This window comes from Echeneis naucrates, chromosome 16 (assembly GCF_900963305.1).
Source record: "Echeneis naucrates chromosome 16, fEcheNa1.1, whole genome shotgun sequence".
Taxonomy (NCBI): Eukaryota; Metazoa; Chordata; class Actinopteri; order Carangiformes; family Echeneidae; genus Echeneis; species Echeneis naucrates.
In genome coordinates, this window is record NC_042526.1 from 4318074 (window position 1) to 4336011 (window position 17938).

General features: G+C 42.6%; 1 protein-coding gene across 1 annotated transcript; it reads left to right on the forward strand.

Moving 5' to 3' along the window:
• Positions 1-521: 521 nt before the first annotated feature.
• aars1 (alanyl-tRNA synthetase 1) lies at positions 522-17552 on the forward strand. The gene is made up of 20 exons (XM_029522167.1): positions 522-598; positions 3396-3553; positions 3678-3866; positions 4281-4426; positions 6189-6380; positions 7613-7757; positions 8328-8473; positions 8790-8898; positions 9278-9428; positions 10146-10270; positions 11051-11195; positions 11280-11458; positions 12222-12335; positions 12461-12667; positions 12896-13080; positions 14879-14987; positions 15379-15492; positions 15573-15779; positions 16133-16246; positions 16337-17552. The coding sequence occupies exons 2-20, from the start codon at positions 3410-3412 to the stop codon at positions 16514-16516; spliced, it is 2901 nt and encodes a 966-aa protein (XP_029378027.1). The 5' UTR covers positions 522-598; positions 3396-3409; the 3' UTR covers positions 16517-17552.
• The last annotated feature ends 386 nt before the right edge of the window (positions 17553-17938 follow it).

Consider the following 17938-nt stretch of genomic DNA (forward strand, 5'->3'; position numbering starts at 1 on the left):
CACTGAACTGGGCCCCTTCCGGGAACACATGAGAGCAGAAGAAAGGTTCCGTCAATGCGTGTCACTGAAACTACCTTGATAATGACAGAAAACCTCATTATTCATATAATAATAACAATCAACAGTGTTTGATTTTTTTCCTCATTTCCTCAATATCACACATGTATTCTAGAAAACAGTGATACATTTAATAACGACCCGGCCGTAGCTTAATCACATTTTCTGAATGATTCAAACAACTAAAAATAATAATAGTAGCGAAACATTGCATGTGACCATATTAATTGTGAATGTGATCAACCAGCTTTTTTATGAATTTGGACGCCACCGTCGTAAATGTTGACACCGGGCTCTTTTTCGTTGCATCAGCCAAGCAAGGCAACTTCGTACCACTGACGTAGCGGGTTTGCTGAAGATTGACAGCTGGCTCGACCAATGGGCTTTGTGATTTGGTGACGTAGTTGACCGCCGGACCAATGGGTGCCCGCCATGGGCGTGCTCGCCGGCCCGTGCGCTCTCCTTTCTGGTCGAGCAGCGTGGACTAAAGCGGTGTGTTTGGGAGCCGTACCTGATTCAATCTGCCGGATTAGTCACTTCTGTGAGTATTTTCATTCGCTCTGGTGCTTTTGACGTAAATAAGATTCACGTTTACATTAAGTACTGACTGTTTTTTTTTTTTGGGGAGTTGTGTGCTGAAATGTCTTGGTTTAGGGTGGATATATTGGGCTAGCCTGTTTGGCTAACATGTAGCTTGCTAACGTCAGCACAGCAGCTAAAAGCCTGCTCATCGTCTATTAATGCAGCTTCCCGAAGATCATTGAATGACTGAATGATGTTTGAATAATATCTAACATCAGTGGCACTATGTTCTATTTTATGGCAACAAAGCCTGTGTGCCCATTTCCGTAGAGCTGGCAGGGGATCAAGAAAGGGGCAAAGGAAAGTGTCCTTGTAGCAGTTAATGTTTTATGAGTTATGTTACTCTGAAATCATTAAGAAAGATTGGATTTATTGGGTTTGGGCAAAGCTGAAGGCTGCTGTGGATTTTATTGTTTACCTGAGCTGCTTCTTATCGTATTAATTGTTTAAACGTGTAATATTCTGGTCCCCATTTGAATGTCTTTCCTTTTGCCAATGTTGTCCATCGTGTCCTGGTCTCTGACTCTGGCTCTCACCTGCCTCACATCACTTCTTTCAGTCAGTGAACTTCACAGAGACTGAAGTTTCCATCCCATCACCCCAAGTGTCTCCACTCTCTCTGGTTGCTACTAGGGTGGTTTTGTAGCCAGGATGGGGACAGCCACTGTTTACTGACTGCCTGCTGGATGCACCAGCTGTGTGCTTTCCTTTGGCAGCAAAGTTCACAAATGGGGAACCCAAATAAGGCTTGAATTTTTTCTTCACTTAAATTGTGGGAGCCTAGGCATCTTCCTATTGTGTGTTGTGGTTGCAGTTCTTGGTTATAAGTGCAGAAGTATCTTGAACTGGATTTAGATCCCTCAGAGGTATTTTAAAGGCTTGGATTTAGCTTCATGCTGTGACTTTGCAAAGTTTGTAAGTTTTCGTTGACTTGAAATTTGCCAGCAACTAAATATAGACCTCATTCGAACTGTTTTGAATCGAATTGTCTCAGATACACCCCCTGAGCGGACATAGAAAATTGATATCTCAAACTTATGGCACATAAAAAAAAAAAACGAAAAGTAAACCCCAGAGAAATACTTCAAATAAACTTTAAATCGGATGAAGGAAGTTTGAGGAACTTAAAACTAAACTTTTTACTGAATTGTGACTGAGCAATATAATGGAAAGGTTTTTTTTTTTTTTTTTTTTTTTTTAAACCCTTTGTGTAGCAAACCTAAAACCAGCCGTGTTTGTTATTTCGCCTTATAAATAAATACAATTACTGATTGATTGTTACTTTTTTCCTTGCCTTATCTCGTATCAACTGCTATCTGCCTCCCTTGTTACTTCATCTCTGAATGCATTCAGCCTGATGTGTAAGGGCTTTTTTTTTTATTATTATTTAAACGCAATGTGCACACACAACTTGAAAGAAACCAAGCCATCTGCTAGTTGATGATGCAATACTGTAGCAGCATTACCATACTCTGCTGTATGTTCAGATGCTAAACTGATTTATCCAGATGTGTTGTCAGTTTGATTACGGTGCACATCACATTCCCCACAGGATTCCCGAGCTGCTGTTGGTATGAGAAGAGCAAAAGCATAAATTGTTGGAAGGAAATTAATGACAGAGTAGAACATCGGCGTGAAAGCACAACTCAAGTTGAACACTCACAGATTAAGAGTTGGGATATTGGCACTTAGTTAGTTTGCAGGAAAGTAACTGCTTTGCATATTAAAAAAAGACAGAGATTGAGATTTAGAGATTGTACTTTGGATTTTTGCAAAAATGCAATCTTTATTTTATTTTTTTTTTTCTATTTTGGCATTGCTATATTTTATTGATCAGACAGCATAACTGATGGTGGAAATGATGGCCAGTTCTAATGCTTTACTTCAGCACTCATAAGAAATATATAAACATTTTAATCAACAGTCTGGACTCTGTGGTGTTACGGGGTTAAGATGGAACTTTATTAATCTCCCAAAGGAAAAATTCATACATTTCAGCCACAGCAAAGAAAACACAGACTCACAGACTTCCACCCTCAAGGTACAATCTTAACAGGTTAGAAAGTATTAATTCTACTAATATGTAGTATGAACAGAGACAGGTCTAGATAATAGGCATTCCTTTCTTGTTAGATCATATGTTACACCAAATTACAGGATTCCCTGAGCTGTATTTTGGGTGTCAGTTTGGCAGTTGTGTGTTTTAAAGACTTTTTGGGCAGATGGGTGATTTGCAGGACAGAGTCATCTGGTTAAACTGGTTTGTAACTGGTCTGACAGAGTTCCTCATTCGTAGTTTTTTTGCTGTGATGACATTTAGCCTTTAACGTATGCTCAAAAGTATTGCTGTGACAGAACCACCATCCCAATACTGTACATGTTATTGTAGTCACTGGGATCACACAGGAAGAAGTGAAGACTGGGTTTGTCCACAGAAACAGCTGCCACGGAGGCTTTTGAGCCATTAACATACAGTGTAACCTCTCAGCAGTACTGTCTCAGTCTGATCTGGTCTTAAATTAGTTTAAAAGTTGTTCAGATGTTCAGTTAGAGCTTACCCTTGATGACTGCAGGTCTATTTTCTACGGCTCCTGTTTTTTTTAATTGGTTTTCATGTCAGACCAGTCTCTTGCTGTTTTCTGTTCTAGTATGACATCCAGTCAGTGACCCAGCACAATTTAATTTGGACTTGAAGTCCGAAATAAAATCCTTGCCACAAATTTAAAGATACTTGGCTCTACAATTTTCCTTTTCAGAGAGCTGATTCAGGATGGACTCCTCTTTGAGTGCAGCTCAGATCCGTGAAAAGTTTATCGACTTCTTCCGTCGCCATGAGCACCAATACGTCCATTCATCATCCACCATCCCACTGGACGATCCCACGCTGCTTTTCGCCAATGCTGGCATGAACCAGGTACAGTCCCCACATCCCTCCCTAGGATCTGTGCATCCCTCCCTCAGGTTTGTCTGTTATAATGGTATACCCACTGATTTAAAAGCAAATCGCAAAAAAAGCTTTTTGTACCTCTTTCTCTTAGTTCAAGCCCATCTTTCTCAACACCATCGATCCATCCCACCCCATGGCCAGACTGCGTCGTGCAGCCAACACCCAAAAGTGTATCCGTGCAGGAGGCAAACACAACGACCTGGATGATGTGGGCAAAGATGTTTATCACCACACCTTCTTCGAGATGCTTGGATCCTGGTCCTTTGGCGACTACTTTAAGGTGCCACTGTTGTCATCTTAATATAATCACCAAGCTGATTTTTCTAGCCTCATATTGATGTTTAGGAATTTAAGAAATATGGCCTTAATTTATCAGCATGTTGTAGTTGTGTTCGCAACAAAAATAAAACATCAATATAAAAAATATAGTATATTTGTAACCACAATTACTAACAGGTGGCACATTTTACAGCAAAAAATGAAAAGCTATCATTAACCTGGTGTGGCTAACGCTGCAAGAATAACGAAGAGGCTTTATTCATGTGCAACAATACATTTTTGTTCACTAATTCAGACCAATGAGCTGTAACAGCTTTCGCTTTGGTTTGTGCTTCATTCTGTAATCTTTCTCACTCATCCGTGTCATCTCTTTCTTCCCTCTCCTCATGCTACACCTTCCCACCTCCTTCTGCAGCAACTGGCCTGTACAATGGCCTTGGAGCTGCTCACCAAGGAGTTGGGTATTGACCTGGACCGTCTGTACGTCACCTACTTCGGGGGTAATGCTGATGCAGGCTTGGAGCCTGACCTGGAGTGTAAACAGATCTGGATAGACCTTGGGTGAGGATATCTTAAGAATTGGAAGCATTTTTCAAAAGCTCAGCCAAATACATTAACTTCTTGACATGTCAGAAACTGTTACTCTGTACCCCTCCTCTGCATTATTTCCTCACTCTGTGTTATTTCCGAAGAGTTATACAAATCGTTTACAGATCTCACACTGTATTTGAGCAGCTCAACATCTATTGTATAGCTTCCTTGTTTATAGTAATTGCATAATGTTGTGTGATCATCCCCTGGGGAAACACCTTTCCCTCTGAGATTCAATATTTACAACAACAGCCTAGAAGATTCTTCCCCTCCACCCAACTCCCTGTCTCAAATCCCATCTCATCAATTTAACTATGAATGAAACATTTCCCCTGATGGTTTATTTAAGTAATGTGGAGAAGTCAGTAAATGTTTCTTCCACTTATCATGGTTCACAGCAGGCAGGAGATCTGTAACTGTAAGCTTGTGGCTGTAATAGCTGTAACTAATGATTCAAGATCAGCTGTGCACATTTCACACCTGTTCTTTGAAGGCTTTAATTTAAAGTCACAGATTTTTGACAGCTTGAGTTGTGCACTTTTCTTGTCCTTCTTCTTCTTCTTATTATTTCTGTCTATAATAAAGTAAACCCAACTAATCCATTATTTAAATAGTTTGCAACTAATTGAATAATTGATTAGTTGTTGCAGTCCCACTGGAGACACATTTTTTGATAATAGTACAAATATTAAGTTGCACCACAGCACTGCAGCATAGTTCGGTATATTGTTGAGCAATTACTGACTTCATAGTAATTGTTGTTCAAATTGATATAAAGTAATTAGTGCTGGTATGAAAGATGTTTTCTATTTGGTGATTTCATTGGCATTGATAATCGATTAGATTTTTCTAATTTATTTATTAGCACAAGAACTGAACAGCAGTGGGAAACTTCCTTCCTTCATTCATTCATTTATTTATCCGCCTATCTTCTACCACTTCTCCGTTTCTGGGTCACAAGGGGTGCTGGAGCCAATCCCAGCTCACATTGGGCGAGGGCGGGGCCACCTTGGACAGGTCGCCACAAAGACAGACATTCGCACTCACCCTGCAGACAATTTAGAGAACCCAGTTAACCCAAACATAATGTCTTTGGGTTGTTGATGGGAGGAAACCCATACAGGCACGGGGAGAACATGCAAACTCCACAAAGAAAGGCTGGGAATTGAACCTACGAACTTCTTTTTGTGGGACAACAGCGCTAACCACTGTGCTGCCGTGCTGAAACTTTATATTTGCTCCAAATGTCAACTGCTTCATCTGCAGTAGATGATGTGATTATATTTTTGTGTGCTTTGCTGCATATTGATGCGGCTTAATGAGGGTTGTTTTTTTGTTTAGCTTTGTTTTTTACCTGTGCTAGCCTTCCTGATGACAGACTGCTGCTGTTCTTACATTATCATGAACAAGCACGTTCAAGTGCCTCTTAATCTAATTTGTAATTCCCTGTTTTATTTTTTTGAAGATATGAATATCTGACGGGTCCTCAGCCAGATAAAGCATGTCTTAATTACTAGTTTATATCTCAAATCTTTTCTTTACTTTTTTTTTTTTTTTTTTTTTTAATCCTTTTGTGACTTCCATGTCATCACATCTACATAATCAGAAAACATCTGGGTATATATCGTCATCTTGTATGAGTTATTGAAACACAATGAGCAGCTTTACCTTTTACCTCTTTATTGAGCTGACATACTGAAGTCCTCTCTCTGTGCTGCTTTGTTTCTCTCAGGGTGCAGGAAGATCGTATCCTGCCCGGAAGCATGAAGGACAACTTCTGGGAGATGGGAGACACTGGTCCATGCGGTCCCTGCAGTGAGATCCACTACGACCGTATCGGGGGAAGGGACGCCTCCGGACTGGTGAACATGGACGATCCCAACGTGCTGGAGATCTGGAACCTGGTTTTCATCCAGTTCAACAGGTAACCCCAGCACAGAGCGATGCTGAGGATTAGATTCAAAGTACCTGAAAGATGACTATCAGTTATAGTAATAAAGATCAGCATGTTAGGTTTTTCATTGGCTATTTCATTTTGATGTTTGAAGAGTTCCAAAGCAAAAATTCACAAACCAGCATTTAGATTAGCAGCAGTTGTTCTCAAATAAGACACAAGACGGTCTTCCTGATAGATTGCACGTTTCACCCTCCTTTGTCAAATCGTACCTCAGGATTGACTGCATCAGTCCTGAGTCTTGCTTTGTCATCCATTGTTTGAGCAAAACAAAGATCACTTTCACACCTATACTGATCTGCAGTCAGTTGTCAGACTGGATGTCAGCAGTTTGGTTGAATAATAGTAAGATGTGCTTTATTTACAGTCCTCCTTATGTGTAAATAAATAATGCTCACTGACATTTTCCCAATATGTTGCTCCCAACAACAGATTCATGATATGAATCTTGAAAGAAATATCCCACATTCCCAGTTGTGTGCATTTGTTTTATGATGGATTCCAAAGCACTGTAAATACACACTTGCCTCTTCAGATAGTCCCAGTGCGGTGTGATGTCTCTCACCAGTTAAGTTTACAGCTTTCACAACAGCACTCTGTGCTCTACCGTTTCAGCTCTGTTTTATTTGAATCTATTTCTTAGATTTTTCTTCAGATATTAAAATCTTTTTGTTAATCATTGCTCTTTTTGAGAAACTAGCTAATTAGTTTGACAAAAGAAACCTGCAACAGAGAGAAGTGAAAGTATGAAATTCTGCTTTCAGCTCTGGGTCTCCACTCAGTGGGTTATATTAAGAATATTATAATGTTCACAAGCTTTGTGGCATCACCACACCAAACACACCCATTAATTAAACAAATGTAAAAAAATGTTGAAGCTGTGAGAACGACACCTTCACTGTCGGATTCTGCAGGAAAATCTGATTACTTGGTTATTTAAGACCATTGATCTGAACACACCTAATACAGATTTGGGTGTGAAAAGCTGAATATCTGCCTGAATGCAAAATAATCAAAGTTTCACATAAAGCTGAATGTTCCTCCTTTTACTGAATGAGAAGTGGAAGTACACTTATTTTTGCAGCAAGTTATTGTGTGAAGAAAAACCTGTGTGCCATCCTACTCTGTTACTGGCATACAGTTATTGACTGATCAGTGAATTGGTTTTCTTTGTCATTTCTCTCCACCTTCCCTTTGGTTAGAGAGTCGGAGACGCAGCTGAAGCCGCTGCCTAAGAAGAGCATCGACACAGGAATGGGCCTGGAGCGCCTGGTCTCTGTGCTGCAGAACAAAATGTCCAACTACGACACCGATCTCTTTGTCCCGTACTTTGAGGCTATTCAGAAGGTAATAAAATAACCCTTTTGGAAGTGCAAAAGGGGTTGAAAAAATTTTATTTGCCAGCTCATACAATTTGAAGCCGGTGCACTTTAATGCAGATTTTCACAGATCTAATAAATTCACACTCGGTTTACTTTAAAGCTTGAGGCTGCTGGTTCCTCAGCAGTTTGGTGCAGCGACTACAAATGCTTCTGTAACATCATATATTTTAGTGGCCAAGCCTTTCACTAAGATTTGGGATGATTTCCCAAAGCTTCTATTGCGCAGCCCAAGGTACTCAAAAGAACAAGTATCAACACAGCAGAGAACAGTGAGGCTGGCTATAGAACTGAAATCTGAGGAAATACAGTGATTCTTGGAAAATATATCCAAATAATACTGTTTAGAATGAAAATGAACATGAAAGTAGGTTTAGAAATAGATAAGATTGATTTTAAGCATGTTTTAACAGTTTACTGACACACACACACACACACACACACACACATTGTCTATTTGTCCATTAAAAATATTGCAACAATGCCCATTTGTATGGCATAAAAAGCTCAAAGTTGCATCATAATTTGATTGTTTCAGGGCACAGGAGCTCGGCCTTACAGTGGTAAAGTAGGCCCTGAGGATGCTGACGGTATCGACATGGCCTACCGTGTGCTGGCTGACCATGCCCGCACCATCACAATCGCCTTATCTGACGGCGGGCGCCCCGACAACACAGGAAGAGGGTGAGACATGAATGTTTCAGAGCAAAAAGAAAGGTGGAAATTGGAACAGTCAAAAAAAGATCTGAAGCGTTGTGGAGCATCTGTAGCGTGCGGAGCACAGCACAGCATGATTTGTCCTGTCTGTGCAAAACCTGTTCACTTAAAGGTTTTAGAGTTTCCAAATGTTTTCTGTTCTTGTGATGAATGCACTACAGAGTTTATACCACACTGCTGGAGTTTGGACTACAAGTAAAGCTTCTGTAAAGTTCTTTTTTTTTTTTACTTCATTGTATTTTTATTTATTTATTTATTCGGTTGTTGTTTCCTTCATGTTTAGCTACGTGTTGAGGAGGATCCTGCGTCGTGCAGTCCGTTATTCCCACGAGAAGCTGGGAGCTCAGAGAGGCTTCTTTGCCTCTCTGGTGGATGTGGTGGTTGATTCCTTGGTGAGATTTACTTCCTTGTTTTTTGTCTCAGTGCCTAAACTCGGATAGTTGACATATTACTGCCTTCAGCTGGAATGAAATAGTCCAGCAGACAGAATGAATTGTGGGGTGCAGTTGACCCTGAAGGTGGCGGTTATATGGACTGCGTGGGACAGAATAACTGACAGTGCATGAAGTTGCATTGATTTCTCAACTGCAGGTATAGGTGGAGATTGTATTAAATCTGTGTAGATGAATTAAAATGCTTTGAATTTAGCATTTCAGAAACATCTCTCATGGCCTGTCTCTGTTTTTTTTCCTCCCCATTTCATCACTCTGCTTCTTCCTCTCCAACCCTCCCTCATCCAATATTGATTATTTACCGTCTTCATTTCCTCAGGGTGAGGCTTTTCCAGAGCTGAAGAAAGACCCAGAAATGGTGAAGGACATTATTAATGAGGAGGAGGCACAGTTCCTCAAGACCCTCAGCAGGGGGCGCCGTATCTTGGACAGAAAGATCATGACTCTGGGAGACAGCAAGACCATCCCAGGTGGGACGCTCCCAGTGTCACTCGTCTGTGTTCCTGATTTGAGTGGCACTTGATGAGGAATATAAAAAAAAAAATGTGGCTTGAAATTTTCTGTCTGTGTAACATATTCAGTAACTATTTCCTCATTTCTTTCTTTGCTTTCACTTTCACCAACAACCAAATTTCTCTCTTTGCTCCTTTTTCTCTCCTTTAATCCAAAGAGAGGTTTTTGTTGACATTGTGGATTGGCCTCCTCCTCTGTTCATCCATCCCCTCTAACGCTCATGCACGATATCACAAATATTTCTTACAGTTATAGTTGAAAATATCCCTCTTGACTAAAGAGAGAATGCCACAGACAGAAAAGCTCAAATCCCAGTAACTCTTATTTCACACCATACAGTCAAATGAAAAGAAATTGCACATCCAGCTCTCCATAAAAAATGTCCTGCAGGGATGTGGGCCCTCACTGTATTGAATCTCTTTGACAGGCTGTCGTCTAGCTGCAGTTTATTTCCCCTTTGTCCCAGGGGGGTAGCACCAAAATACTCAACAGATTTACAAAAAAATACAAAAAGAGGACAAACCTGTAACTTTGTGCCTTTCATATCCAAATTCTTGTTGATTTACATAAATGACAGCATCATTTGTATCAGGATCATATTTACTGTTTGAGTCTGGAGTTTTTACTTCAGACAGATGTTTCTCCATGATCTGACTGTGTTTGTGTGCCTGCAGGTGACACAGCATGGCTGCTGTACGACACGTATGGCTTCCCTCTGGACCTGACCTCCCTCATCGCTGAGGAGAAAGGCATGGCCGTGGACATGGCTGCCTTTGAGGAGGAGAAGAAAGCAGCACAGGTGCGGAGATAGCTGGAGGGTGGATGGTAATGAATGGAAGTGTTCTGTGTCTGCTCCACAGGCACATCTTCACTTTTTTCTCCTTGTGTCAGAATCAGAAGTGGCACACCTGCTCATTTACTTCTCAGACCCATTCTAATCCCTCATTGTTTGATTTAGCAGAAAGATTGATTTTTCTTCTGGAAGACTTCAGCCTTACACTGCTGTGCAGCCCATTACAGTCTATGTTCACTTACTGAGCACTTTGTCAGGAGTCTTCCTTTGTTTTTAAACAGCCTAAAGTCTTCGTAGCATTGATTCCACAAGGTGTTGAAAACTCTTTGGAGATTCATGATCTGCGGATTTCAGGGTCAACCTGAAACATAATATTTATCACAGAGTTGGTGCCACTGAAGTACTCTACTCACTTATGTTCACTACACCAGGTTGAGGTGACTCGCCTGGAGAGCTGGAACATTATCAGGCTGAAGCACATGATGAACAGCAATGCTGGCATGCAGGCAGTGAATGAGCAGTTTTGTACATAAACACCACGGCCACCAGCCTGTGTCCATAGATTCATGCTGTTTTCTGCTGAAATCACAGTTAATCAGACCAGGAAGGCTTTCAGCTGTCCAGTATTGTTGTCCACTGCAGCCTCAGGATTCTGTTATTGTCTGACGGGGAGAGAAACCAAATGCAGTCTGGCATGTTGCCGAGTAAAATCTCAGGTTCATAATTGACGGTATTGTGTGACGTTAGGTTTTGATTGATTTATTAACAGTACATTTGTGTGTGTAGTTGAAGTCCCAGGGTAAAGGCGCAGGAGGTGAAGAGCACATAATGTTGGACATCTATGCCATCGAAGAGCTGAGAAATAACAACGTACCCACCACGGATGACTCTCCTAAATACAAATACTCCTCCGATGAAAACGGAAACTACGGTGAGTGAAGACGGGTTTTCTCTCTCAGACTCAGCTCAGTGTTTTTGTTTTTTTACTGACCCCTCGTGCTGTTGGTGTGTTTAGATTTCCAGCAGGCCTCAGCTACAGTGCTCGCCCTGCGCCGTGAACGTGCCTTCTGCGACGAGGTCACCACAGGTCAAGAGTGTGGCGTGCTGCTGGACCAGACGTCCTTCTACGCTGAGCAGGGTGGACAGACGTTTGACGAGGGCTTCATGCTCCGGGAGGACGACAGTGCAGAGGATGTGGGTGCAACAACAATAACGGCTACTATAATGACACAGTGACTGTCACTGATGCAGCTTGAGAATGTGACACATTACATATTATCATTGTGTTAATATTCAGAGACGATTTGTTGCTTTTGTCCCAAAATGCAAAGTCACATTAATAAGGTACGCTTCTAATGAACCTTAACTGCAGTCACTTTTTGTTGCCTTTTAATTGCAGAGAAAAGATAATTAGACCATCTTATCTTCAAAGCAGACACTTGGTGTTTAACGTTTATTTATATAGCCACTAAGTCTGATAGTTGGTGGAAATTGTGTCCGTAAGAAGACGAACCTCCTTCTCTCCAACAACGGCTGCAAAGTAAAATAGCAGTTTTAGCAGAAAAAAAGGTGAAAGAATAAAATTGCTCATCTCTTTCCCGCATGCAGGAGCTTGAATGCCATTCGGACTTGCTCATATGACAGTTTCCTGTCGACTGCTTGTCAGAAACTTAAGTCAATTTAAATGCCAGCAGTTAGTTTCTTTTTTCTTTTTTCAATTTTCATTTTTATAAAGGAAGCAAAGCATTTTTAAACTTCGTCTCACTTACAAGTCTTTGTGTTAATCCACATCTGACGACCTTCAAAGCAGGAATCTTTATCTTGAAATTCTACTACAAAACATTCAAAAGGCATCAGCCTTTCAAAGTGAAATGACAGGAGCTGTACGAATTTCATATTTCCTTTTTTCACCGCCAGATAAAATCCCGTTTAAAGCGTTGTCTTGCTCTGTTTACAGCGGATGGAGTTCACAGTAAAGAACACGCAGGTTCGAGGAGGATACGTTCTCCATGTTGGGACGGTCTACGGAAAGCTGAAGGTTGGAGACCGTGTCACCTTACATGTAGATGAGGTGAGAGCATCGACAGTCGACCATGATGTTGTTGATTATCCAGCAGTTAAATGGCACAGTGTCTTACGCACATTTTTAGGATCTGAGTCGTTGGTTATCAAACGCCCATCTCATCCTTCCTTCAGGCCCGCCGTAGGCCCATCATGAGCAACCACACCGCTACACACATCTTAAACTTTGCCCTGCGTGGGGTTTTGGGAGAGGCAGACCAGAGGGGTTCCCTGGTTGCTCCTGACCGCCTGCGCTTTGACTTCACTGCTAAAGGTGCCCTGAGCACTGGGGAGGTCCGCCGGACTGAGGAGATCGCTTCTGCCATGATAAGAGAAGCTAAGGTCAGTTTGGAGGTTCAACCAAAATAATAAAATAGCTTTTGACACATTGTGTTAAACATTTCTGACCTTTGTTAAACTCAATTATTGAATGCTATCAGTTAGTGTCTCCTGAAAACATAAAGAAGAGTTTGTACCTACCTTCAATCCTGATGAAAGTTCCCAGGGATGCTGTTTACCATGACAAGGGATTCTTACATCAGTCTGAATATTTGCTCTACATGACTGCAGCAAGTGTACGCCATGGAAGCCCCCCTCGCAGAAGCCAAGGCCATCCAGGGTCTGCGTGCTGTGTTTGATGAGACCTACCCCGACCCTGTCCGAGTCCTTTCTATTGGCATCCCTGTTGAGGAGCTGCTGAAGGACCCCACCAGTACTGCTGGCTCCCTCACCTCCATCGAGTTCTGTGGTGGAACGTGAGTGTGTTTTCCTATTCAGTGAATTTAGGGGCTTCAAACCAGCCCCTAAGATTGCTTCACAACAGCAAAACTCATGAGGAAAATCTGTTTGGAACTTGTTTTCCAGGGCTTTGAAGCGTTGAATAATTATTACATTCTGAAAAATCAAATAGCTTATGTGAGTAAAGTCTTGTCTTAAAAAAGCATGTTCCCTTCAGCACAGAGGCAGTATGTTGGCAGCCTTTGTTACAGCGCTGTGAAATGGCTTAGAAAGCCCTATACGAACAGAAGAAACATCCACAAGGCCACTACAGCCGTCAAAAAGGTTGTCACACAAAGGAAAGGTTCAGTGCGCACTCTGAGAGGTAAAACTAACATAAAACAAAATAACTAGGCACAGCAGTTTGAGAGCGAAGCGTCCGTCCACTGATCGATAATCACTGGCCAGCTTTCTGCCCATCAACTCCAGCATTTGTTTACGACTGGAAAAACTATGATGCCAATGCAAGTGAGCTTAACCAGCATGGGAAAACTGTCCATGAGTACGAAGTCATGGACATCACTGACAACTGGCGCTCATGTGGTCAGCTGTCATTACATTGACTGGACTAGTCGAATAATTCCTGGTGTTATCAAATGGCCATCTCTAAGACAAAGATCACACACAACAGCAGTGAAATTCAGATTTTTTTGTTCCTAGTTTAGCTCTGAGTCTAAAAGCCAGGCAGTAATTCTGTGAAGAGAATTAACGGAGAAAACGGTAACAGCTCTGGTGCTTTCAGTCACTATGAGGAGGCTCATGAGGTCCTGCTGTGAAATCACGTTACAATTTTTTAGTTTCATGGTGCAGCTGACAGCAATCAGGACCATTATAACTACACTGTTCATGAAATGTGTTCCACCAACACGAAAACCTCAAACGTCACACTTTTTGGGCTCATTCTCTATAATTGTCTCTCGTTACACATAATGATGTTGTGTAGTTGTTTTGGTGTAAAAAGTCAACAATGTGTTTCTGTTGGTTCTGTGGGAAAAACAGCTTGCAAATATTTTTCCTTCCTGATGTCCTCGTTTGATTTAAGTGTGCTTTAGCCGTCACGTGTGACGTCCTGCTGGTTGCTGCAACCCGAGTTGAGTGTGCTGCATCAGCTCAGGCAGGCCACGGACGGAGGGGTTTCTCTGAACGGATGCTGGCGCCAACAGCTTTCAGAAGCGCCAGACCTTCCCGGTGGTGGTGCCTAAAGTAGCCCATTAATTGGATTAGTGGGTCTTTACAGTGAGACGATGGTGTCCCTGTGCAGACGAAGCCTTGAACGTTTCGTGGAGCTCCAGCCAGCCATTAGACTCACTCCGCTGACTCTTACAGTGTGTGCTCTTGGCTGTAAAATTCACCTGAATGCCAAGATGCTGCCGCTCTGACAGAGATTACTGCAGCAGCTTTCGTTTCCTTCGACAGAGTCAAACTCATTTCCAAGCTCTATTTTATGTGTAGGAGTTGAGAACGTCCCTGCAAGAATACAGAACTGATTCAGACTGAAGCGCTGCAGGACATGTGTGCTGTTTGTGTAATTTTTGGGCTTTTTTATTTTTATTTTATTATTTATTTTAAGTCCCAGCATCCTTCGCCATCACTTTAGAAACCGTTGTTGTGCATCCTGATTTCGACTTTGATGTTGTTTTTATATCGCTGCCGCTTCAAAGAATCCCTTGTTCCCGCTGCTGCTGCTGTTGTGTAATGTTTTCTGTGCTGCCCCCGTTCTTCCTCCTCCTCCTCGTCCGCCTCCCACACAACGCTGTTGGTTTCTGTTATCCACAGCCATCTGCAGAACTCGGGTCACGCTGCACCATTTGTCATCGTCTCGGAGGAGGCCATCGCTAAGGGCATCCGCCGCATTGTCGCTGTGACAGGAGCCGAGGCCCAGAAGGTCGGGACACACACACAGTTACTTAAACACAAACACACACGAACAAAACGGTTAGGTCGATATTTGATGAGAGCTGATGTCTTTCCTGTATCTGTTGGTCTAATATTAAATGGTGACTCGTTCACCAAACTGAGACACAACAAGCCTCACAGGAAACTGGAACTGTCCGCTGTAGCCGGTGATGAAACTTTAATTAAGCTTGTATTTGACTTGTGAACTCAGAGCTGGAAATTAGCATTCTTTTCCTGTTTCGAGCCCACAAGGACACATTAATCTTTACTATTTTAAGGCAACAGTTGCCATTTGCTCCTGCTCCCTTTGTCTTTTTGCCTTTTGCATTATTTGCTCTTTCCCCTCGTCTCGCTCTCACCCCGCTTCGCCCGTTCATCAGGCCCTGAGGAAGGCCGACACCCTGCACCAGGCTCTCTCCGCACTGGGAGAAAAGGTGAAGCAGCAGACTGCCCCGAACAAGGACATGCAGAAAGAGATCACAGACATGACTGAGGTAAGAGACATTCCTGTGGCAGAAGAAGCTGAGTTTGGAACAGCTTTGTGTTGTGGTGTGAACGTCGGTCCTCTCTGCAGTCGATAGGCACCTCAGTGATCTCTCAGTGGCAGAAGGACGAGATGAGGGAAACTCTGAAGGGCCTGAAGAAAATCATGGACGACCTGGACCGCAGCTGCAAAGCTGACATCCAGAAGAGAGTCCTGGAAAAGACCAAAGAGGTGATCGAGAGCAGCCCCAACCAGGAGCTGCTCATAATGGAGATGGAGACCGGTGCCTCCGCCAAGGTGAGAGCTTTTATAATATTGACCTGAGTCTTCAATAGACTGAAAATCAACCACATCCATGTAAAACAGGCCTCTAAACAGGAACGGAACAAATCAATAATTCAGGCTCACAGACTTCGTCAGCATCTTGAAACAAATGAAAGTGTGAAGAGTATTAAAATTCACTTTATCTCTGCAGTGCTTCATGTTTTTTCAGGCAGTTTCATACCTTGTTATATTGTATTATTGCCACGGGACCAAATCAGCTCTGTGGCTCATTAATTCTGACCTTGAGACATCAATAGTGCTGATTAAGAGGCTTGTTTCTCTTTTTTCTCTCCTTTAATTCCATTTCACTTTCTCTTTTCTCTCAGGCTCTGAATGAGTCGCTGAAGCTGCTGAAGACACAATCCCCTCAGACCGCCGCAATGCTCTTCACCGTGGACCCCGACGCCGGCAAGATCACCTGCCTGTGTCAGGTGCCCCAGGTAACAGCTCTTTATACATCCAGCTGTGCGGTTTGATGGGAGCCTCTCCCTGAGTGATATAACCTTCACCCCTCCTCCCTCCGCTTCCAGGACGTGGCCAACCGAGGCCTGAAGGCCAGCGAGTGGGTTCAGGAACTGTGCCCCGTCATGGACGGCAAAGGAGGCGGCAAAGACATGTCCGCCCAGGCCACAGGCAGGAACACACAGTGCCTGCAGGAGCTGCTACAGATGGCCAACCAGTTTGCACGGCTCAAACTGGGAGAGAACTAAAAGCAGAGAGGACCCGGGTGATGGTGCAAACTTGGGTTGGGGAGTAAGAGTCAAAATCAGGTGATGATTTGAAGAGAAATCATCAAACTGCCCTATTTTTCTTTCCTCCATCCCCATCATCTCTTTTCATCGTGTCTTTTGGGTCAGATATTATTTAGCAAACGCTCCAGCCATTTGACAGACGACCACTGACACTCAGCCTGCAGCCAATGAGCCACTGCTATATTTATAGGAAGTACGATTTCTAACTTGCTAGAGTAAAATTCATCTCTGTGGAAATTGCTTGAATATAAACAGCCCTTTCATACAATTAAGAGGGACGGATGATTTGAGGGATAGATTTTATTGTGTCCAGGTCGTTGTTGCATGTTTGTGTAGAGGAACAGGACTGATGTGCTGTTGAGCCTCCTGCAAGAACTGCACTGCTCAAAAAACTGCAGCTTCCACAAAGTTGGCTGCTGATAAACTCTGATCCTCTGAATCTGTGTTTCATCTCACCACAGCCCTGTTCGTTTAGAAACCACCCCCAAAGCACTTTTCCCTCCCGGTTTGCTGAGGGCTGCTTTAACTTTTGGCTTCCTGTACCACTTAAGCTCAGCCTTGGGAACGAAAGTGAAAAGTCAGCCCAGCTGTTAAATGGTTTAGGTACAGTTTACGCAGTTTGTCCTTTGTTGGCTGAAGCCCTTTAATCTGATATCCGAACTGCAGCTCCGTCCAGCAGTGAGAGGGAAAGCCTGAGTTCCCTCCTGCAATTGGTTTGACGTGACTACACGTGATAGCTGTATAATATTCTTGCTTTTCAAATGGCAGGCTCTTATGTGACATGTAATAACAGACTTAATTTAGTGATTCATAATTCATTAACTGTATAAAAAGATCATGACTGTGTCCAATAATAAATCTATGTACCTTCATTTCACTGACATTTACTATCGATTCAATGCACAACGTTGAAAAAGTCTTACCATTGTAGCTGTTCCATGTCAGAGAAATGTCCCCACTTGGGAATTGAATAAATGTAACTGGTTAAATTCTACGTCTCACTTCTTCTTTGCAATTGCGATATATTTGTGTTGGTGGCCACAAAGACTCAGAGTTTGATTTCCCCGTCGTGTGGTTTGATGTGGATCAGTAAAGAACAAAGGGGGTATAATTTCATGCCAAACATCAACGCTGAAGGTGTCGTGCCGACTTTTGTAAGAGGAGGTTTGAAGTTGCCCCGACAGCATCAGTGCAGTGTTGTTGTTTGTTGTACACATCCAGCTCACACAAAGCAGCATAACTGTTGGTTTGGAGTCGACTCTCTGACCAACATTTATCTGCGCTTTGATTTCCAAACAGCTCCTGAGGGAAATATCAGGCCCAGTACCTTCACCAGCTCATTCATTCCCATTTAGCTGCTGGCTGAGGAAGAATACAGCC

Excerpts from the sequence above, each read along its gene's own strand:
- aars1 (XM_029522167.1), top strand. The coding sequence starts at position 3,410 with ATGGACTCCTCTTTGAGTGCAGCTCAGATCCGTGAAAAGTTTATCGAC. Across the intron at positions 13,081-14,878 it reads ATCGAGTTCTGTGGTGGAAC|CCATCTGCAGAACTCGGGTC; the intron begins GTGAGTGTGTTT and ends TGTTATCCACAG. Across the intron at positions 16,247-16,336 it reads GCCTGTGTCAGGTGCCCCAG|GACGTGGCCAACCGAGGCCT; the intron begins GTAACAGCTCTT and ends CTCCGCTTCCAG.